The sequence below is a fragment of the Protopterus annectens genome, chromosome 9.part0 (genome assembly GCF_019279795.1).
Source record: "Protopterus annectens isolate FY-2018-M chromosome 9.part0, PAN1.0, whole genome shotgun sequence".
In the NCBI taxonomy this organism is placed as follows: Eukaryota; Metazoa; Chordata; order Ceratodontiformes; family Protopteridae; genus Protopterus; species Protopterus annectens.
In genome coordinates, this window is record NC_056743.1 from 1192359692 (window position 1) to 1192383354 (window position 23663).

The window sequence follows — 23663 nt, forward strand, 5'->3', positions numbered from 1 at the left end:
TGGCCTTGCCCTCTGCCCCTGCTGCGAAGCTGACTAGCAATTGATTAGTTTTTCTAAAAGATTTAGTCCAGTCCAGATAGAATCTGAGCTGTCTGTGCACAGCTAGAGAGTGCAGAAACCTTTCCCCCTTGTTTTCTGGGTTAGGGAAAAGGTGGAAAATGAATCAATTGGTTGAGAGCTACACTGGACACCACTTTAGGCATGAAGGAAGGGTTAGTCCTGAGGGAGACCCTAGCAACATGGAAAATGATGAAGGGCTCTACAGCCATGAGCACTTGTAGCTCCGATACTCTTCTAGCTGTAATGATGGCGAGGAGCAAGTCTGTCTTCCAAGAGAGGAATTTTAACTCTGCTGAAGCTGCAGGTTCAAAGGGGGGGTAGGGTGAGCTTTTCCAACACAAAGTTAAGGTCCCAAGCTGGGGTAGGAGCTCTTCTGGGTGGCCGTACATTGTTAGCCCCACTTATGAACGGTTTGATAAGAGGGTGTGAGAAGAGAGGTGGCTCTGTGCTGTAAACAGAGGCATGAATTTTAATAGAAGAGAAGGATAGACCCCTGTGCAGTAGGTCTGCTAGGTAGTCCACGATGAGAGGTAGGGAGGGCTGTGCCATTCTGGCTCCCTTAGCCTGGATCCAGGTGCAAAACCTTTTCCACTTGTCAGCATAGGATTTTCTAGTGCTGGGGTATATCTGGCCTCACATATAACATCTATGACTTGTTTGCTTAGGCTGACAGCTTGAAGAGAGGTCAGAGGATAAGCTAGGCTGCCAGGTTGAGGGTCTGCAACTGGGGATGCATGAATTCTCCATTCCTCTGGGTCAGGAGTGTTGGGGTCTGAGGTAGGTGCCATGGTGGCAGGGATGACAGGCTGTGCAGCAGTAGGTACCAGTGCTGGCATGGCCAGTCTGGGGCAATCAAGACTGCCCTCAGTTTTTCCTCTCTTATTTTGAGCAGTACCCTTGTAATGAGTGGTACAGGGGGAAATGCATAGACCGAGAGGTTTACCCACTGGAAGGATAAAGCATCCACTTTCCAGGCCTTGCTGTGAGGTTCCCTGGTGCAGAATTTTCTGAGCTGATGATTGCAGTGGGAAGCAAAGAGGTCCACCTTCGAGGTGCCCCATTTCTGGGTTACAAGGGTGAAGGTTCTGTGGTCTAGCTGCCACTCATGTGGGCCTAGCAAGTTTCTGCTTAAGTTGTCTGTCAGAGAGTTTAGGGAGCCTGGCAGGAATTGTGCTAGCAGGTGCAGTTGCATGGCTGATGCTGTGTGCCAAAGGGTCACTGTGAGCCTGCAGACAGGATAAAAGCGAGTCCCTCCCTGCTTGTTGATAAACCACATCACTGTGGTGTTGTCTGTTTTGGAGAGTAGGGGTCTGAAAGCTATCAGGGAGTGCTGAACCTCTAGCATCTCTTTTTAATTGATGTATAAATTAATTTGATTTGGACTCCAATGGCCCTGAATGCACTTGCCGTCCAGGTGTGCACCCCAGGCATAGTCTGATGCATCTGTGGTGAGGGTCTGGGCAGCACAGGGTTGTGAGAAGGGAAGTCCCTTATTCTGGTTGCATGCTGCTGCCCACCAACGGAAATCTTTCATTAGACAGGGTATCATTGGTATGATAGTTTCCAGGTCTTGAGAGTGTTGACACCAAAGGCTTTTTAGGTACCATTGTAGTTTCCTCATATGCAGTCTGACATATGGAATGAGTAGAATGCAGAAGGCCATGAACCCCAGTGCTTGCAGGATTTTCCTTGTGAATAACTGGGTTCTGCTGGCTAGTTGAGGGAAGTAGCATGTCAGGCAGGCTTGTTTTTCTGGACTAAGAAATGTCATCTGGGATGCCATGTCCAGGCTTGCTCCCAGGAATATAATTTTTTGTGTGGGGACTAGTTTTGATTTCTTTTCATTGATAGTATACCCCAGGGAAATCAGTAGGTCCTTTACAAAGGTCAGGTGCTGTAACAGCTTTTCCTGGCTGTCTGCCTGAATCAGGAAATCGTCTAAGCTGGGGTAAATTTGAATATTTCTTTGTCTGTAAAAAGCAATGGCTGGAGCCAGGCATTTTGTGAAAACTCTGGGAGGAATGGATAAGCCTAAGGGAAGCACAGAGAACTGAAAGTGCATAGATCCTGCTCTGAAACGTAGGTATTTCCTGCAAGATTCCCTGATTGGGATATGTAGGTAGGCCTCTTTTAGGTCTAGGGTGGCTAACCAAGCATCCCTGGAAAGAACAGGAAGAAGCTGCTGGAGGGTGAGCATTTTGAATTTTGGTATCACCAGAAAGGTGTTTAGAATGGATAGATTGAGGACCCCATGTGGCCTCTTTTCTGGGTACCAGGAAGAGTCTGGAATACAAATAGAGAACCAGTTGCTTGCATGGAAGGAGAGTTTTCCTCCTAGGGCACAAGCAGCTGGGCAGAGGTAAGGGGTGGAGGTGTAAAGTTATTGTGAGTTCTTACCATAAGGGGGTGGCTTTTCACTCCCTGTTTTTGAAGAGGAGGAACTCCATTGCTTAGATCTCTGCATTCTCTGGGGCTGCTGTTTGGGGGGGGGGGGTCTGCTTCCCTGGGTCTGGGCTGAGCTGGCCAGGAGGGGGTAGAAAAGGACCAGTGCTTGTAGGGGCAATGCCTATTGAATCTCAGAGGCTGGACCTGTATGAAGTCTTTAACTGTCTGCATAGATTTAGCTCTTTCTTCCATCTTTATGACCTCTTCTGCCTTGGTGCCAAACAAATTGTCTTTGTTCAATGGTGTGTCCAATAATTTGAATTTGACATGATCTGGCAAGGTCTGTTCCTTAAGCCAAGCATGCCTTCCAAGGATAGAACCAGTGACTGCTGCCCTGCAAGGTGCTTCTAAGGCGTCAACGCCACATTGCATGGTGTGCTTAGTAACTTGACTTGCAGAATGCATTAGCTCTTGTAATTCTTTATTTTCTGCACAAGCAGGAAAAGAAGATATTTCTTGTTTGAGGAATGCCATGGTATGCTGCTGATATTTCAGCATGTGTAACTGGCAATTTAATGTTCTAATAGCAAGAGTAGCAGAGGTGTATACTTTTTTACCCCATCTGTCTAAAGTTCAGGAATCCCTGTCTGAGGGGGTGGGATTTTTAGCTGAGATTGCTTCAATTCCTTTAGGTCCTTGAGAGATGACCTCTGGGTCAGCAGTAGGATTTTTTAAAATAAATTTGTGAGAGTCAGAGACTCTGTAGTACCAGTCAGGTTTCCTGGGAGCAGGAAGAAGGGTGTCAGGAGTCAAACTGGATTCCAAAAAAACATCATCCACAACATCCAGGACATGAGGAATGGCCAAAGGTCTGTGCTGTGATAAATCTAAAAATTCCCCGAGTCTCTTTTTTGACTGAGGATAGTCCTGACATTCCCACTGGAAATGCTCCTGTAAACTATAAAGCATTTCCTCAAATGAAATATCCTTGGGTGGAGAGGCAGAAGGAATGGATTCCTCTGCATCAGAATCCTCATAAGCAGAAAGGGGTTGTATGTTTTTATATTCGGAAGCATCAGAGTCATCGGACTCCTGTTCAGATAAAACTACTGGGGATAAGTCTCTTTATTTTGGAAGGGGTAGCCTGGCTTCCCCTAATAAACATAATAAGGTCTTCCACCATTTTAAGCATTTGAGATTGAGGCAAGGAAGAAGGTTCCTGAGCCTGGGTTGTCGTTTTTTTTGGGCATAGTTCGTACCCTGGGCCTTAGAAACTTGATAGTTTTAGAAAGAACTGAAGACATGAAAGAAGTCATCGGTCTGTGTCGAGTATCGGTAGTGTGAAGTACTTCCTCGGAAGCTGGTGCTTGCTCAGTGGCTCTGGACCCATCCAAGGTAGAGACATCCGCAGGATCCTTAGTCGAAGAGTCTCGCGGCATACCAGACTCGAAAAGGGTCTCGGTAGCGACCTGCAAATCCACAGAAGCGAGCATCAGGGGCTGCGAAAGCACCTGAGGACCGGAGAACTGGCGACTAGCTTAGCAGAAGTGTCGTCGGCAGTTTTGGAACTGTGCGGTCTCTGTCTTTATCCTTATGTTTTTTCGGGAAGATCGGTAGTCAGATGGCTTACCGAAGCCATATCCGAATTCGAGGACCGAGCGAAAATATGTAGCTACAACAAGGGACCGACGACGTAAAGTTCTGGCGTTGAACAAAGCACAAAAGCGGCAGTGAGGGACGTCATGTCTGGGCCTGAACAGGTGATGCAGTAAGAATGAAGTGTCGGTGTGGTGTTTGCTTTCCACAGGCGAGACAATTGCTAAGTTTTTCTGACATCGGTTAGAGCAAGAAAAAAGGATCCCCAATGGGGTACTTGGCTTTAGAAGACTTCAACTTCAATTCGGAAACGAAAACTCAGGTAGCAACCGACTGGCACTCATGCGAACTGCTTCTGCTTCGGGCTCCTTGGCAAGAAAGACTGATGTAATGGCATTGGCTGTCTCTTTTTATACCACTGATGACCTGATGTCAGTCATGGAGTGACAGCAACCGATGCAGAAATACTAAGCCTCTGGTATTCGGGCTGACTGAGGGCTACCTTTGGCAGGATAACCCAAATGTGATGACTGCAACAGTGAAACACGAAGAGCATCAACATACACTTTGTATACAACTCCATGCTGGCAGAATCACTCTTAACAGAAGGTAGCAGTGATGGTTCCCTAAACTCCCTCTATGTTGGCTGCCAACATATCTCGACAACCAGAAGCATTGCCAATCTGCTGAGTGCTGAGATAACTTGCTTTCATCCAGTGCTTACATAGCATTTATTTATTTATTTTTATTTTAGAAACAATTGTTACAGGGAAATTTGTATATCTAAAAAAACAGATATGTGCATGTTATTATTTGGGGATTAATCAATATATAAAAGCAAAAAGCAAATGACCACAGCTGTCATGTGATCACACTTACATGACAGCTTACCTGGATTATCAAAAGTTTTGTGTGTGTTCAGATGTATGCAAAACTAGCTGAAAATTATATTAAGCAGAATTTTTTCACTTGATGTCAGTATAGGTGTACAAAAAAGTGTTTATTCTCTGGAAGAGGGGAAGGATACTCATGTGAAAGCAGCTCACCAAATGTGAGTTCTGGACTGTCAGAAGAAATGTGTCTGTACATAAAACAAATCTTTCTATTTTTCCTGGAGCCAAACATAAGAGGTGCAAAAGGCAAACAGTGGTTAGTCAATGAAGGGAGACTGTGTGTGCATTGTTTTATGCTAGTCAGAGGCAGAAATGCACATCAAAAAAGTGCACGGGGAGGTGAGGGAGGGTGAGAATTTGGTAGCATTGTAATAGTAGTCTAACTATGATTAAAAATAGGTTAATCATGCTAATTTGCAGCCAACTACACCGCTCAAACTACAAAGCCAAAGCTAGAACCTCATTATTTAGTAGTATAAGACTCAGCAGTACACCTAGACTGCACTCACCAAACAGTACACTAGTTTAACCATCACAGTAAGCAACAAACAGGGAAGACTTATCTATACACTGATCAGATGCTGCAGTGATGCAGAAAGGGAAATGGATGGAAGCTGCACTGACCTGACCTCAGAGACAGGGAATGGTGTGGCAATTAAGTAAAGGAAATGGATGGAAGCTGCACTGACTTTACCACAGAGACAGGGGCAGAGAATGTTGCGTCAATGCATAAAAGGAAATGGATAGAAGCTGGACTGACTAGCCCACATTAAAAGGAATGCTCTGGGGAAAAAGGAAATGGATAGAAGAAGCAGTGAGCTGACCACACAGACAGGGAATGATGTTACAACATAGAAAGGAAATGGATGGAAGCAGTAGTGACCTGACCACAGAGAAAGGGAATGCTGTGTCAGTATGGATAAGGAAAGAACAGTTGTGTACACTTACCATAAATGTAAATGTTCGAGTGTATTCACTGTTGCAGTCATCACACTTGGGTTATCTGCCTGCAGGTAGCCCTAAGTCAGCCCGAATACCAGAGACTTAGTATTTCTGCGTCGGATGCTGTCACTCCAGGACTGACGTCAGGTCATCAGGAGCATAAAAACAGACAGCAGACACCATTACATCAGTTTTTCTTGCCCCAAATGTCAGGAGCCCCCCAAATAGGGAGCTAGGTTATGGTGGAGAAAACACCACCAGTAAAAAGTAAATACTAATACCAATACCGATATCAATACCAATACCCCAGAAGGGGTTAGTAATATCCATAGATAGGAGAAAGAGAGAGAGAAACCAGTGACTGCAGGGAGGGAAACCAGAACTGCAACAGTGAATACACTAACATTCACTGCTGCAGTCATCACACCTGGGTGGATTCCCAAAGCTGAAGAAGGGTGGAGGCAGTCAAGAAGAGTTAGGGCTGGCTAGTATGCCTTGCAAGACTGCTGTAACAAATCCTGCCCTGGATTTGGAAAAGATAGGCAGGTGGTAATGCTTGGTGAAGGTGTGTACAGAACTCCAGGTAGCAGCTTCCAGGATGTCCCTGGTAGGGACTCCCCTAAGAAATGCTGTAGAGGTAGATGTTGCCCTAGTGGAATGTGTTCTGACCCCCTGAGGGGTTGGTTTCCCATGGTGCTTGTAGCAGAAATGGATGCAGTGTGCTGTCCATTTGGAAATAGTTTGTTTTGAAATGGCCTTGCCCTCTGCCCCGTTGCAAAGCTGACTAGTAGCTGGTCAGATTTTCTGAAGGGTAATCCTATCAAGGTAGAATCTGAGCTGTCTGTGCACGTCCAAGGAGTGCAGGATCCTTTCCGCTTTATTTTGAGGATTAGGGAAGAAGGTTGGCAAATGGATGGATTGTTTGAGAGCCGTACTGGGCATCACTTTAGGCATAAAGGAAGGGTTAGTCCTGAGGGAAATGCTGTCAGCATGGAAAATAATGAAGGGTGCCACAGCCATCAGTACTTGTAGCTCAGACACTCTTCTAGCTGAAGTGATGGCTAGAAGCAAGGCTGTTTTCCAAGAGAGGAATTTTAAGTCTGCTGACGCAGCAGGTTCAAAGGGGGGAAGTGTGAGCTTTTCCAATACACAAAGTTAAAGGTCCCAAGCAGGGATGGGTACTCTCCTTGGTGGCCTTCAGTTGTTTGCCCCTCTCAGGAACTGTTTGATAAGAAGGTGCAAGAAGAGAGGTGGGCTCCGTGTTGCAATGAGAAGAAATGGCTGAGGCATGTATCTTAATGGAGGAGAAAGGCAGGCCTTTGTGGAGTAGATCTGCTAAGTAATCCAGGATTAGAGGCAGGTAGGGCAAAATTGTGTCCTCTCCTTTAGACTGACTCCAGGAGCAAAACCTTTTCCACTTATCAGCATAGGATTCTCTTGTAGTGGATCTTCTGGCTTCAAGAATGACACCCAGCACCTGTTTGCTTAAGGTCACTGGGGGAGAATTCAAGGAATACGCCAGGCTGCAAGATTTAGGGTTTGCAGTGTTGGATGCAGAATCTGTCCCTCCTGCTGAGATAAGAGGGTTGGATGCTGATGTAGGTGCCAGGGTGGCACCGATGTCAGGCTGTGCAGGAGTGGGTACCAGTCCTGGCATGGCCAGTCCGGGACAATCAGAATTGTTCTTGGTCTGTCCTGTTTTATCTTGAATAATACTCTCAAAAGGAGGGGCATAGGGTGGAAAGGCATAGATTGAGAGATTTACCCACTAAAAAGATAGGGCATCCACTTTCCAGGCTCTGCTGTGAGGATTCCTGGTGCAGAATTTGCAGAGCTGGTGGTTGTAGGGGGGAGGCAAAGAGATCCACCTCTGGGGTCCCCTATTTCTCGATCAGAAGGTTGAAGGTGCTATGCTCCAATTGCCACTCATGTGGGTCTAGGAGATTTCTGCTCAAGTCGTCTGCCAATAAGTTTTGTTTGCCTGGCAGGAACTGAGCTTGCAGATGGACTTGAATGTCCAAGGCCATGTTCCATAGGGCCATGGCTAGCCTGTAAAGTGGGTAGGAATAAGTTCCCCCCTGCTTGTTGATGTACCACAGAACTGTGGTGTCTGTTTTTATTAGCAGTTGTCCTGGAAAGATTAGGGTTCTGAAAGCTGTCAGGGCATTCTGTACAGCTAGCATCTCTTTTTGGTTGATGTGCAGATGAATTTAACTTGGGCTCCAGTGGCCCTGAATACATATTCCGTCCATGTGTGCGCCCCAGGCATAGTCTGATGTATCTGTGGTTAGGGTCTGGGCAGCTTGGGGATGAGTAAATGGCAGCCCCTTGTTGTGGTTGCATCCTTATGCCCACCAGAGGAACTCTGTCCTTAGACAGGGTATGATAGGAATGACTGTTTCCAGGTCCTGAGAATGTTGGCACCAAAGACTTTAAGTACCATTGGAGTTTCCTCATATGCAGTCTTGCATATGGAATCAGCAGTATACATGAGGCCATGAACCCTAGGACTTGCAGTATTTTTCTTGCAAATAGCTGGGTTCTGGTGGCCATTTGTTTGAAGTAGTCTGTCAAATAGACTTGTTTTTCTGAGGTGAGGAATGCCATCTGGGAAGTTGTGTCCAAGCTTGCTCCCGGGAATACAATCTTTTGACTGGGTACCAGTTTTGATTTCTTTTCATTGATGGTGTACCCCAAGGAAGCGAGTAGGTTTTTCACAAATGTCAGGTGCTGCAGCAGCAATTCCTGACTATCCACCTGAAATCAGGCAGTCGTCCAAGTATGGGTAAATCTGGATATTTGCAATATGCAATGGCTGGAACCAGGCATTTTGTGAATACTCTGGGTGCAGTAGATAAGCCAAAGGGAAGTGCAGAGGATTGATAATGCATAGACCCTGCCCTGAAACGTAGATACTTCCTGCATGATTCCCTTATGGGAATATGCAGATAGGCTTCTTTAAGTCCAGGGTGACTAACCAGGCATCTTTGGCTAGCATAGGAAGAAGCTGTTGCAGGGTAAGCATTTTGAATTTTGGCACCACCAGGAAAGTGTTGAGAAAGGAAAGATCCAGGATTGGATGCCAAGAGCCCTCTTTCCTGGGTACCAGGAAGAGTCTGGAGTAGAATCCTTGACCCCTCTATTCTACTGGAACCAGCTGAATAGCTCTGATATTGAGCAGGGAAAGTACTTGGTTTTGAGCCTCTGCCCACTGGTTTGGAGGAAGGTCTGGAAACCCACTTGGGGTTGGCAGTGAATGGAAATAAAATTTGTATCTCTGGGATACAATGTTGAGGACCCACCAGTCCTGAGTGATGGACATCCCGAGTTTTTTGCATGAAGGGTAAGTTTTCCTCATTAGGGCACAAGCAATTGGGCAGGGCTGGGGAATGGAGTAAAAAAGTCATTGTGAGCTTTTTCCGTAAGGAGGTGGCTTACCACTCCCTGCTTTAGGGGTGGGTGCACTCCATTGCTTAGAGCTCTGAGTACCCAGACACTGAAGTCTGGGTGGTCTGTTTCCCCTGGGGCTGGAAAGGACCAGTGTTTGGAAGGGCAATTGCCTACTGAATCTAGGGGGTTGCACTTGTAAGAATTCTTTAACAGTCTGCATAGACTTAGCTTTTTCTTCTATCTTTTAAGAACCTCTTCTGCTTTGGTGCCAAACAAAAAGTCCTTATTCAAAGAGCGTCTAGTAACTTTGATTTGACATTGTCTGGCAAGGTCTGCTCCTTCAGCCAAGTATGTCTTCTCAGTACAGAGCCAGTGACAGCTGCCCGGCAAGATGCTTCTAGGGCATCAAAGCCACACTGCGAAGTATGCTTGATGACTTGGCTTGCAGAGTACATACGCTCCTGCAATTCTTTATTTTCTGCACAGTCTAAACATGTTGCCACTTTCTGTTTAATAAGTTCCATAGTATGTTGCTGGTACTTCAGAATATGAAACTGACAATTCAATGCCCTAATAGCAAGAATTGCTTCTTACCCCATCTGTCCAAAGCTCTGGAATCCTGTCAGAAGGGATGGGATTCTTGGCTGTAATAGCCTTGATACCTTTAGGCCCCTGGGAAATGATCTGTGGGTCAGCAGTAGGATTTTTGAAAATAAATTTGTTAGTGTCAGATACTCTGTAGTACCGGTCTGATTTCTTAGATATGCAAGGTTTCACCAAAATAAAAATCCTCTGGAGGGGAGGCAGAGGGAATGGATTCCTCTGCATCTGAATCCTCATAAGCAGATAAGGGCATGTCTTCATAATCAGAAATTTCAGAGAGTCATCGGACTCCTGATCTTTAGGGGACTGGACTCTGTCTCTTAGCAGGGGAAGGCTGATTTCCCCTAATCAACATAAGGTCGTCAGCCATTCTAAGAATTTGTTTTTGTGGCATGGGAGCAGGTGCATGCACTTTGGTCGTCGGTTTTCTAGGCGTATTGCGTACCCTGGGCCTAAGAAACTCGGTAGTTCTGATTAAAAAAGAAGTCATCGGTTTGAGTCGAACATCGGTTGAGTGAATAACTGCCTCAGAAGCCGGTGCCTGCTCAGCGGCTTCGGACCCATCCAAGGTAGAGACATCCACAGGTTCCATAGTCGATGAAGAGACTCAAGGCATACCAGACTCTGAAAGGGTCTCAGTAGAGGCCTGCGAATCCATTGAAGCGGGCATCATGGGCTGCAAAAGTGCCTCACTGAGTACCGGCGGACTGGCGACTAGCTTAACGGAAGCATCGTCTGCAGTTTTGGACCTGTGCGGTCTGTCTCTGTCTTTATCTTTACGTTTTTGCAGAATATCAGTAGTCGGATGGCTTACAAAAGCCATTTCAGAATTCGGAGATCTACAACAAAAGAATTTAGTGTAAAAGAGAGCCCGATGATGAATTGTTCGGGCGTTAAATAAGGCACAAAACCAACAGCGAGGGATGTCGTGGTCTGGGCCTAAACAGGTGATGCAGTAAGAATGAAAATCTCTGTGAGGTATTTGCTTTCCACAGGCAAGACAATTGTTAACTTTTTCTGACATTGGTTAGAGCAAGAAAAAAGGATCCCCAATGGGCTACTTAACTTTAGAAGACTTCAGGATTATTAAATTCGTAAACGAAAATTCAGGTAGCGGCCAACCGGCACTTGCGAACTGCTTCTGCCTCGGGCTCCTCGGCAAGAAAGACTGATGTAATGGCATCGGTTGCCTGTTCTAATACCCCTGACAACCTGACATCAGTCTTGGAGTGACAGCATCCAATGCAGAAATACTAAGTCTCTGGTATTCGGGCCAACTGAGGGCTACCTACAGGCAGATAACCCAAATGTGAATGGACTGCAACAGTGAAACACGAAGAACATCTGGATGGAAGCTGCAGTAACCTGAAAAAGAGAGAGGGAATAATGCAGCAATACAGACAAGGAAATTGACAGAAGACAGTGTTGTAGTCACCTGACCAGAGACAGGGAATACTACATATTGTTAGAAATTAAATTGTATAGTGACATGAAAATGCAAGCTCATCAAATAAATCTTGTAAAAATTAAAATTTTTATTTAACTCAAACTTTTAGCACTAGTTTTTGGGTTTCTTTAGACATTTCTAGCTTTGACTTTTTATTCTGAGTGTGGCTTTGCCTTCTATGTGGATTTTTTTTGGAGTTTTTGAAGCCCACATACAAGCTGATCAGATGCTGCAGTGGTGCAGAAAAGGAAACAGACAGAAGCTGCAAGGCTGCAGTCACCTGATCACAAGCCTGTGCTTTATGCACAGCCATATAAAATGATACCAGCAGTCATGGCTGCAGTCACCTGATCACAACCCTGGGCTTCAGGCACAGCCATATAGAATGATACCAGTAGTCATGGCTGCAGTTACCTAATCACAAGCCTGGGCTTTAGGCATAGCCCATATACAATGATACCAACAGTCATGGCTGCAGTCACCTGATCATAAGCCTGGGTTTTAGGCACAGCCCATATAAAATGATACCAGCAGTCATGGCTGCAGTCACTGATCACAGTCCTGGGCTTTAGGCACAGCCCATATAAAATGATACCAGCAATGCAGGGGGCTACATCAAATGCATGCAGACATCAGTGACAGTAAACATTCCATTGGTCCAGGAAGAATTTTCAGTAAAAAGCAACCACAGAAAGCACCCTGAAACATATCAGTATGCTTGTGTGTGGCAGACATTATTATTTATTGAATTTTACTGCATTACTTCAACCTTGGTTCTTCTTACTGAAGTGTTTACCAATAGCACCAAGTTCAGCACTGGGCTGGTCTCTTAGTTAAACATGTTTAGTAGTCAGATAAGTCCAATGAAAACATGCACATTCCTGGTCTTCATGTAGAGGTCATACAGTCATATCCAAGAATGTGCACACCTGTAATATTCTGGTAGTCAGCACATGAAAAAAAAATCTTCTCTCTCCTGTTTCTCTACGCCTCTGAAGTTACTCAGTATAAATACATTTGTGTGGCATACATGTATATGTATGCATGGCTATCTGGCATACATAATATGTGAGATAGCACTATAAGTTACAGTACGTAAAATATCTTGTACTACAAGTTTAGGAAATGAGTTTAATTAGGACTGTCCAACTACATTCCCTTATCTTACACTACAAGATGTTGCACATATTACACAAACCACATTATGTGCATTCCAGCTATCGCTATAATTTTAATATTAAAGAAATACACAAAAAAAAAATGTTTCAATAACCTACTTTTCCACGGCTATTTCTTTATGTACTTTAAACAAGATTTTATGAATGGACGGTTTTGTGGATGGCTTATTCCAGTAGTTCCGGATATGTATGTTATGTTTATTTTTTTTATTAGTTAACATTTGTTTACTGAGGAAGTCCGACTGGGCTGGTTGCTCATTTTCAGCAGAGGCTGGGGGAGAAAAGCTCCACATTCAGTCTTATACAGAGCACATAAAAGCGCAAGACAAAGAGAAAAACTCTACATAAATCTCACAAGGACACAACTGTAGTGCAACACAAAGTTAACAGAGACAGCACAATTATATACATCACAGAACTGAGTGGAGTGCCTCACAGCAATTTTTGTCAATTAGCATTTGAAGAGTTACAATAGTTCTGTCAAAGGACAAGTTAAATATAGTTTGTCAAAAGTTCTACTTACCACAGTTTTAATGTTGAGTCAGCAGTAGTGGGGGAGAACATGAGTAGTTAAGACAGCAGTAGTGGGGGAGAATATGAGTAGTTAACATGAGTAGTTAAGACAGCAGTAGTGGGGGAGCACATGAGTAGTTAAGACAGCAGTAGTGGGGGAGAATATGAGTAGTTAAGGCAGCAGTAGTGGGGGAGGACATGAGTAGTTAAGACAGCAGTAGTGGGGGAGAACATGAGTAGTTAAGACAGCAGTAGTGGGGAAGAATAGGAGCAGTTAAGGCAGCAGTAGTGGGGGAGAACATGAGTAGTTAAGACAGCAGTAGTGGGGGAGAATATGAGAAGTTATTACAGCAGTAGTGGGGACAACATGAGTAGTTAAGACAGCAGTAGTGGGGGAGAACATGAGTAGTTATGACAGCAGTAGTGGGGGAGAACATGAGTAGTTAAGACAGCAGTAGTGGGGGAGAATATGAGAAGTTATTACAGCAGTAGTGGGGGAGAACATGAGTAGTTAAGACAGCAGTAGTGGGGGAGAACATGAGTAGTTAAGACAGCAGTAGTGGGGGAGAATATGAGAAGTTATTACAGCAGTAGTGGGGGAGAATATGAGAAGTTATTACAGCAGTAGTGGGGGAGAACATGAGTAGTTAAGACAGCAGTAGTGGGGGAGAACGAGTAGTTAAGACAGCAGTAGTGGGGGAGAACATGAGAAGTTATTACAGCAGTAGTGGGGGAGAATATGAGAAGTTATTACAGCAGTAGTGGGGGAGAACATGAGTAGTTAAGACAGCAGTAGTGGGGGAGAATATGAGAAGTTATTACAGCAGTAGTGGGGGAGAACATGAGTAGTTAAGACAGCAGTAGTGGGGGAGAATATGAGAAGTTATTACAGCAGTAGTGGGGGAGAACATGAGTAGTTATGACAGCAGTAGTGGGGGAGAACATGAGTAGTTATGACAGCAGTAGTGGGGGCGAATATGAGAAGTTATTACAGCAGTAGTGGGGGAGAACATGAGTAGTTAAGACAGCAGTAGTGGGGGAGAACATGAGTAGTTAAGACAGCAGTAGTGGGGGAGAACATGAGTAGTTATGACAGCAGTAGTGGGGGAGAACATGAGTAGTTAAGACAGCAGTAGTGGGGGAGAACATGAGTAGTTAAGACAGCAGTAGTGGGGGAGAACAAGAGTAGTTATGACAGCAGTAGTGGGGGAGAACACGAGTAGTTATGACAGCAGTAGTGGGGGAGAACATGAGTAGTTATGACAGCAGTAGTGGGGGAGAACACGAGTAGTTATGACAGCAGTAGTGGGGGAGAACACGAGGAGAAGTAGTTTCAGTCTGGTGAGGAGCAGGAGCATATCTAGTTGTCATTTAGGTGGCTCTTAAGCAGGATTTTGAACCGAGTTAGCCTGGATGTATTTAGTATGTACTGAGCAGTAGAGCTCCATATTTTGGCGATATTATTAGAATAAAGAGAGAATCCCCAAAGCAGTTATTGGGTTTTCTAACCATTAGCAGTAGTTCATGTACATCCGTATGTATGTGTGTGCTTGTATGTGTATATTTAATTTCATTGTTAGCTCATTTTCTGATGCATTTTAGTAGTATAATAAGGACTATGTTGGGATTTGTTACTTGTATTTATTTTTATTTTATTTATTTAACATCTGTTGACAGGGAAAGTCCAACTTGGAACAAACCCAATTTTCAACGAAGGCCTGGGGAGAAACACTCCAGATGTATTGTCTTTGAATTGTGGGAGTAAACTGGAGCACTCAGATGAAACCCACATAAATGCAGGGAGGACATGCAGACTCCACACAGAAGGCGTCCCAGTCGAGAATCGAACCACAGAACCTCTACTGCTAGGCAACAACGCTACCACCGCACGGGCTGTATTGTCTAGCTATGCACTGTATTTAGTTTAGACAGCTACAGTCAGGTCTGTTTGCTGGTAATGCCATGTTCTAATTGACTACTTGAGTCAGTGTTTATTTATTTAATTTTTACTCTTATTTTGTAATCTTTACTCTAATATGAAGACATTTCATTTTTTGGGATTGATTTATTTGAACAATGTTTTTTTTGGGGGGGGAACAGTCTGCATGCAAAAAGTTACTTTTTATGCTGTTTTAAATGAGAAATAGTTAAAGTTTTAGTTTATTTTTAATCATTTAAGCTTTTGCTCTAATAACAGTAAAATTAATTTGTGGGGGTTTGATTTAGGGAGGCAGTTTTATGGGGGGGCTGAGTGTATGAATTCTGTGTGTGTTATGTGAAGTTACTGTTTTTACACTGCAGGAAAAGGGACATGTGGTCCATGTCACAGTATATATTTTAGCTGTATTTTATGACTCCTATACATGCTCAAGGTGAAATTGTATTAGTAACACTCATAAATAAGACAAATGGCATGCTGCTGAAACCGTTTTTCAAAGAAACAACACTGCAACGATTTCCTAAGTGTGTGCTGGCAGCAATTCACTTGTGGGATATTTCTTCCTCCTCCAGGTTGATAAGACTGCAGAACTGGTATATAAAAGATCAGGGGATATGGAGGCTTACCACCCCCATCAAGGGTAAAGGGGGCTTGCCCCCTGCAAAAAACAACTAAATACAAACCTAAAAAAATCATTGTACCTTAGATCAAGTACCCAAATCCAAGAATTTACAAAAACTCTAAAAAATTGTACCAGGACTTGCCACTGCAATCACCCTATTTGAATCCCTTCCCTCTTTCCTCCACTACCCACTCTTTTCTCCTCTCCTTTCTTCCTCTAAATAGATTTTCTTTTATAACATCCTCAAAAAAAAGTGATAACAATTGACCGTCTCCTACTTCTCTCTGACCTCCTTCACCTCTTCACTTATAGTAATATACTGTATTCTTCCTGCAATTGTTTTTAGTTAATATTCTCATAATCTACCTATTAAAAAAACTAAATGCCTTTATATGTACATTTGTCATCTGAGGATAATTTAAACTGAATTCTGTTTTTCTTTGATGACTGATTTAATCACTATCCACACCAGTACTTACAAGAATATCTGCTAGTCTACTTTATTGTGTGTGTGTGTGTGTGTGTGTGTGTGTGTGTGTGTGTGTGTGTGTGTGTGTGTGTGTGTGTGTGTGTGTGTGTGTGTGTGTATATATATATATATATATATATATATATATATATATATATTATTGTTGTTATTGTTGTATCCTACTTCCATACTGTAATTTGTATTGTTTATTTTTTTCCTGTGGAGCTTTTCTCCCCATGCCTCTGCTGAAAAAGGGTTGCAGCTCAGTCAGACTATCTCGGTCAACAAATGTCAAATAAATAAATAATAAATAAATAGGTATTTTTCTACCCTTTTTTTTTTTTTTTTTTTTTGTCCTTTCTGAAAGTTGACCTTCAGAAGTCCACTTTTCAGAACAGAACCATATTTTACTTTTCTGTTGACTAAATGTAAACTTAGGTTTGGTGATGCTTTAGGCAGGCTGCTAGGCTAGGGTATTTTGGCATGTATAAGGAGTAAACTTTTACTTCATTTTTTAGTGACTAGCAAAATGTGGTAGGTTTAGAAAAAATTTGGTAGCTTTGATGAAAACTCCAAAGGTGTAGACAAACTGTGGACAAACTGCTGATTACAAGTTAAGAGTGTAAATATTTTTGAAAATGTGAATGTGCAAAGAGTGCAGATACATACAACGCGCTGGATATTGGATTTTATGAAGCCCTTTATCTAGGCTCTACTACTAGAAGAAATACACATAAACAAGTCTATTTTATCTATTTATATCTAACCATATTACTTATAAATTACACACAGATTTTGCTATTCTTTATACAACAGAAAAGAACTTCTGAAAACATTTACAGACACCATTTCAGTTCCCAGATCTCTTCAACTTTCAATAGAACAACAACTCTTTAGTCCCAGGCAAAATGTAAATACTTACATACTTCCAGCCCAGGGTGGTCTTGCAGCTATCACAGTAAATGTCTGCCACAGCATGCAGCCCCGTCAGCAGGACCCTTTCTTCCGCAGGTCCACAGCCCACATTTACCCTGTTTTATGAGAGAAAGAATTTTGTATCATGGGAAAGAACAACTAACATACGAAAATAAATGACCGGCATGTTTTATCTGCATGTGTTAGGTGTACCAGATGTACATGTAAGCCACAGATGAACATTTGGTCCACCACAATGGTACCAAAATGCCCCAACTTCAAATACAAAAATGAATTTAAAAATGTACAAGTGAACCAATAAGACAGTAGGTAAATGCTTTTTACATTACAAGCTTTCCAAATAAAGGCAAAAAAAATCTGTTTCCTTATTCTAACCCTTTACTAAATCTAGGGAGAAACAATTTGTAAATCAATGGATTATCTGTGATGTGCCCATCTTCCATTTGCTACTGTGCTGATATGTAGTCTGATTTCAAAGGAAAATACGATTACTTCATAGCCTTTTGTGTGCAATACATTAAAATCCATTCCACAATGTAAAAAGTGTTACGCTGGTAATACAGGATTGCAAAACTATTTTACTTCATGCAGCATCTTTCAAATAAGCCATGACAGTGTTTCAAGATCATTCACATGACCCAAGATTTATTTACAAAAAAAGTGAATCATATACTAAGCTTTTTCAAGCAATTCTCTCCCCCGCCACCCCCCACTTTCTCTACACACATTTTCAGGGATTTCTGTAGGCTAGACCTACAAATAAATTTGATAGTAAGCATCAATAGACTTGAATTAAGAAAGAAAATAAAATCTGTTTAAAATTATTTAATAAAGACAGTCAAACACTAGTAGTGATTAAAAGACCGATCTGAATAATGGAAAAATTAAATATTTTGGCAGAAAGGTTCTGAAGAATATTTCTAGAAAGTCGTGGAAGTGTTCAGCTGAAAATTACAAGTAGTAAGAACAAGTAAGTGTGGGCCTTAGCAGTTTTCAGATAACCCAGCATGACACCAGACAACATGGAAAACAGTGCAATTGACCCAGGCTTGACGAGTGATAGGGTACTGCTGGGAAATTTTACTGGAATGAATAATCATTATCTATACATTAACTACTGTAATAAATATTCCTTTCCAGAAGTATGACCATGTTCTCTGTGGTACTGGTACACAACATAAACGGCAAGCTAACAAGAGTAACCAGTCAGAACAAACCAAAGAAGGGGGGCAGGAACGAAGAGACGCCAAATAATTGGGAAGAGGAATGTGGGTTGATGAAATCAATGGCTAAGAAGTAACTTGTTTGGGAAAATGCTTCCACTCTTTTCATAGTCTTACAAAGTGTTAGCAATGTATTTAAACAAGGCATTCTCAATACATTCCAAGAAGTGTTAAATTGTACTTACTTGTGAAGTACTGCAAATCTCCTTTACAGAGGTCCACTATAACCTTCAAGAAATTTTATGGAAATGGGGTAGAAAAACATTCTTACTCATCTCCCAAACATTGTACACTACAGTATCTGCAGTGTGGTCTTGACATACAAGAGATCACAGTAAATCTTTCATGCAAACTGTCTCAAAAAGATTTCTTGAGTTGCCTGCCACAACAAAACAGAGCTATAACACCCAATAGAAAGGTCTTTGCTGTTTTTGTTTGCATTCTTTATTTTTAATTTCTGTTTTATTACTCTTAACCTTTTACCTTCTCACCAGGTGAAGAGACAATAAGGAGCTAATTTACTTAGAATTACTTTTCTGTGTATGCACTGTAAATAAGGGAGTGTTATAAGGATTTGGAATAGGACTTCTATTAGTGCGATCATTTGGGAGGGTGACTGTGCCCTCTTTTACGGGTGGTACAGTGGCACAGACGTTACCACTGTTGCTTCACATTCTTGGGTGTCTATTTCCATTCTTGGTTGGGGAGCCGTCTGTGTGGAGTTTGTACATAATCCCATTGTCAGTTAATAAATTGCTTACTTTTCCCAGGGTACATGGTTTGATACCTTCCATCATCATTTATCTGCTCTGAGCAAGTTACTTAACCACACAGTGTTCCACGTTGCCCCTAAAAAGGGACAATTTGTCCAGTGGGTTTACCTGGTCAACAAAGAGGTAAATTGCAATGGTTAGATATCTTAATGTATGTAAACTGTATTGAGTTGCCAGCTTACCACAACTGTAAACACCTCATTATTAAAGTATGTACTGGATCTGTGCAACTGGCTTGAGCCATGGCTGTGAAGAGTTTGAGGAGCAGGTCACCTACCCCATTAACAAACATTTAAATTCCAGTCCTTTTAAAGAAGGAACTGCAACAAAAGAATTCCAGAAAAACAAAGTTAAAAAGGCATTCGGGTCTAATGGGATTCACTTTAAAATTCTTGGCAAAATGTGTGAAGAATTGATAATAATAATAGCTTTACATTATTGTTTGAGGTGGTTAAGGATAAGGTTCCTGAAAACAAGATCAGAGTAGCTGTGATTCCAATTTGCAAGAGTGGGAACAGAATACAGGATGAAAGTTATCAAATTGTCAGTTTCACTGGAGCTCTAAGGAAAATCATGGAATCACTATTAGAGAAACTAATTTTAAAATACTTTGAAGCCAGTGAGCTGTGGACCCATATCAATACGCTTTCACAGCAGGATAATCATGAACCACTAATGCAGGTTTTTGACTGGGTAAACTAGGGCAACAGAAAGAAGAGACTGTAGGTGCTGCCTACATAGAATTTAGCAAGCCATCTTTACATTAGGAGCATGTCATCTCATCAAACATAGTGTTTGCTAAAACTGAAACAGTTCAGCAAAACTATTTTTGTTAACAGTGGAGATTCCCTTTTTTTTCCACTCTTTTATCACCTCAGAGTTGATATAATTTGGGGGGGGGGGGGGGTCCTGCCAAATGGGAGAGTGCAGGGGGAATATTTACCCTGCAAAATAAATGTCTTTAAATGTTCACTGAAGGTGGTTTTAGCAAACTATTTTTTTTTTTTTTTTGCATTCACCAAAACTGCCTTCGACAAATTGACATGAACCCCTTATAATCTGATGCAGGCAAAAATGTGAGTAATCAAAATTCAGTGGGTTAAAAGATCACAGTACTGATGAAAAAAATGGCAACAGAAAATAAAGTCACCCATCAGGGAGAGTAGAGGGACATAGCCAACCACAAATTGCCACTATCGTATGGAAAAAAGATAGTGGCACACAGGATGCCCTGGGACTTGGGTGGTAGGCAAACCCAAGCCACAACTTAAGGCATCCTTCATAGCAAGTGAATAGAAGCATGCATTCAGAAGAAGAGGCCACTGTGGTGATGCAGTTCACTCTAGTTACTCAGCTCAAGCAGGTGAGGTTAGGCCATTCAGCTACACTGTTCTTACTGCTGGGATACCACCAAAAGTCAGTCAGTCAGTCAGTCTCTCTCTCAGTCTCAGAGGAATGGTATGAAATGTTGCGGATTAAATTCACTGAAAAAAGAACGCATGCAGATAGCAATAACATTGGAAAAGAGTACACATCTGGAGGGAAAGCAGCAGCATCAACAGAATTACAGAAGGACCTGATAGCACCTACGGCAGGTAGCCTAAAGGCAACTAAACAATCTAACAAAGCAGAAAGGCAAGTTGGATCTTAAATGCAAAGAAGTGGCATTAGCAGGAGAAAAGTCAATCTGGAATACCGTAAGCAGTTATAGAAACATCTTTACAAAATGGAGACCAGTACAGGCTCTTCAAATTATGACATCAACAAGGTCCATGGTTTACACCAAAAGTGAGACACATGTATTTGCCTGCTTGTTTGTCTGTACATTTGTTTGTAAACAAAGCAACATGGTAACCCACTGATCTCAGTGTAACATTTCCAGGGTCAACCCACATTACCCACCAACATTTTCTGACAATAACCGTAATTTAGAGAAAGTACAACAGTTAAACATATAAAAGAAAAAATACCACAATTTGCAATGAAAAAAATCCTCAATATGGTGACTGAATAACTATTCAATTTCATATCCTTGTCAGTGTTGTGTGTGTGTGTGTGTGTGTGTGTGTGTGTATATATATATATATATATATATATATATATATATATATATATATATATATATATATATATATATATATACACACACACACACACACACACACACACACACACACACACACACATATAGTGTAGTACAGCATCTCAGATCTCTACAAAGAGTGAATGTGTTTTTCGGCTTTTCACGGTTAGGGGTCACCACAGCGGAACTCTGGTCCGCTAATGATTGGCAGTTGATTTTTATGTACCGAGTTGCCACCCCTGACGCACAACCTTCAACGAAGGTACGCCCATTCACACATGTCTCCACCCAGAAGACGCTCTGATAATCGAACCGGACAGCGTCTTACTGTGAGGCAACAACGCTACCGTAGCACCACCACCGCGGACTTATGCTCAAAAATATATATTTGCAAATGGTGCAAATAGAACTGTTACAATGAAGATGTGATAAATAAAATATTGTTACTTTTAGAAGACTGTTGCTAAGTGGAAGGGACCAATCCCAATGGGCTAAAATTCTATCAGTCTAGTTGAATGGACAAGCCTTCATGGATAAGGAAGGGACCATTCACTAGGGCTATGGAAGAAGTTAGAAAGATATTCCTTACCAGAGCTGGTGTTGCCTCGGAGACACAAGCTCATAACTACATTGCTGGACATTTTCTCATAACAAAATGGCAAGACCACAATTAAGTAACTTACGACATATAATTAATGTTTAGGTCCTGAGGGTCAATATACTAAAATAGGCTAGTATAAATGATGACCACTGATAAATTTAAAAAATATTCCCCCAACTCAAAGATTTGTTACAATAGCAGATTGTTGTGCGCTAAAAGTATGTATAGAACTGAGTAGTCCAGACACACATTAAAACCGGTGTCAAATGTTGGTAACAAACAAAGTATCAGCTGTAGCCATTCTGTATTTTAAAATGTGGAAAATGGTCACATACCTATAATTTTTACTGGTGATGTTAACACTGTTTTACCTGTGAAAACTAGGTCCTCTGAAAAGCATGCAACTTGTGATAGTCTGCCACATTCCACGGGTATAGCATCTGCTAGAATGATTGAGACTGTATTCTGTTATTGTGCTACTGCAAAGTTAATTAAGTGTGATGCCTTAACTGGTGGAAGAGTTTTGCAAAAGTTGCTAGATTCAGACAGTACGTCTTACTTTCTCTCTCTGTCTCTCTGTGTATGTGTGTGTGTGTGTGTGTGTGTGTGTGTGTGTGTGTGTGTGTGTGTATATATATATATATATATATATATATATATATATATATATATATATATACACACACACACACACACACACAAAAATATTTCAATATCAATATAAAAAATTTGACTAAGGATAATTAAAAGAAATTAAAATAAAAAAAAAAAGAAAAACTTAAGAATCTACACAATTTAAAGAGATATGCCAACTTATACTTCTCAAAGAGCAGTCTAACAGCAAAACTACTGGAAGGCAAGAATATGCACAACACAGCCTGAAGTCTCACAAAGCAGAGAGAAGTGACCATCAGAACTGAAGATAAAGCATGTTCACTTGTAAGATTATTTTCTGAAGGAATGAAGTCAGTAATTATGAAAAGTGCACAACCTGAGAATACTTCTAAACTATGTCATACTTAGGAACTCCAAGCAAAACAGGTTCATAAAGAAAGAGAACAAGGAAAAATGAAATATGACAAAGAGATTAACCAACACCAGTGAATAGTGGTACGGGTTACCTTTACAGAAAAACTAGGCAGTGAGATATCAGTGCCTGTGTGGGTAGGAAATGAGTCGATACATTCTACTACATGACATGCTGACCCTACGCTGATGACAGTTTCATCAGTGCAAGGGAAAACAGACAGAGGTATACAAGAAGATGATATCCCCAATATCGCCTACGTCTTACCCATACTTTAGTTTATAAGACAAACTCGTTGTACAGACTATGTAATGACAGATAGTAGTACACAAACTGTTTGTATCCAAGCTTTTCAAAAATCTAATGAGGAGATCGACATCTAGGCATTGTACTAGAGAGCACAGAAAATGTTTTTTAAGAGCACAGAGAGCCTTTGTTGAATTACCCGGACCAGTTTTACATAATGGAATGATCAAAGGTCTATAAATGGGATAGTGGGCTGATAGAAAGTAACCAGAAAGTGTTGTTAGCCCTTCTTGGAGGAAGGATTTGATGCCCACAGCAAGAGGTCTGGAACAGAATCAGCAAAAGTGAAGGAAGACCTATGAGAAGACACCACAAGATTGTCCCTACTATAGGAATCCAGAAATGTAAAAAAAAATAGCTATTAAGAGTCTTAAAGAAAGAGAGAGAGAGAAATAGAAGCAAACACAGAAACACACTGGAAAATATTCTATCCCATTTATATGTCACTCTGCTGAAGGTACTTGGTGTTAAGCCATAAGACTACTTTTGGGAAGAATGTACATTTTTTTCCTTTTTGTATAATAAACTACACTCTAAGACTGGAGTCTCTGCTGCCTTTAACATTCTATAACACTACATGTATAAAGAAAAACAACAAAAATATGCAGTTCAGAAGAGCTTCATTATGTACAGTGATGAACAGATGCAGCAAAGACAGATGCATTTAAGTACCTCAA

The 23663-nt window shown here is 41.8% G+C and overlaps 1 protein-coding gene across 3 annotated transcripts in view; it reads right to left on the minus strand.

The window, feature by feature from the left end:
* Positions 1 to 23663, minus strand: part of YPEL4 (yippee like 4) — a 117143-nt gene that overhangs the window by 19670 nt on the left and 73810 nt on the right. For all 3 annotated transcript variants that reach the window (XM_044084100.1, XM_044084099.1, XM_044084101.1), the window contains exon 4: positions 16960 to 17068. In XM_044084100.1, coding sequence (XP_043940035.1) covers positions 16960 to 17068 — 109 coding nt within the window. The remainder of the gene's footprint in view (positions 1 to 16959; positions 17069 to 23663) is intronic.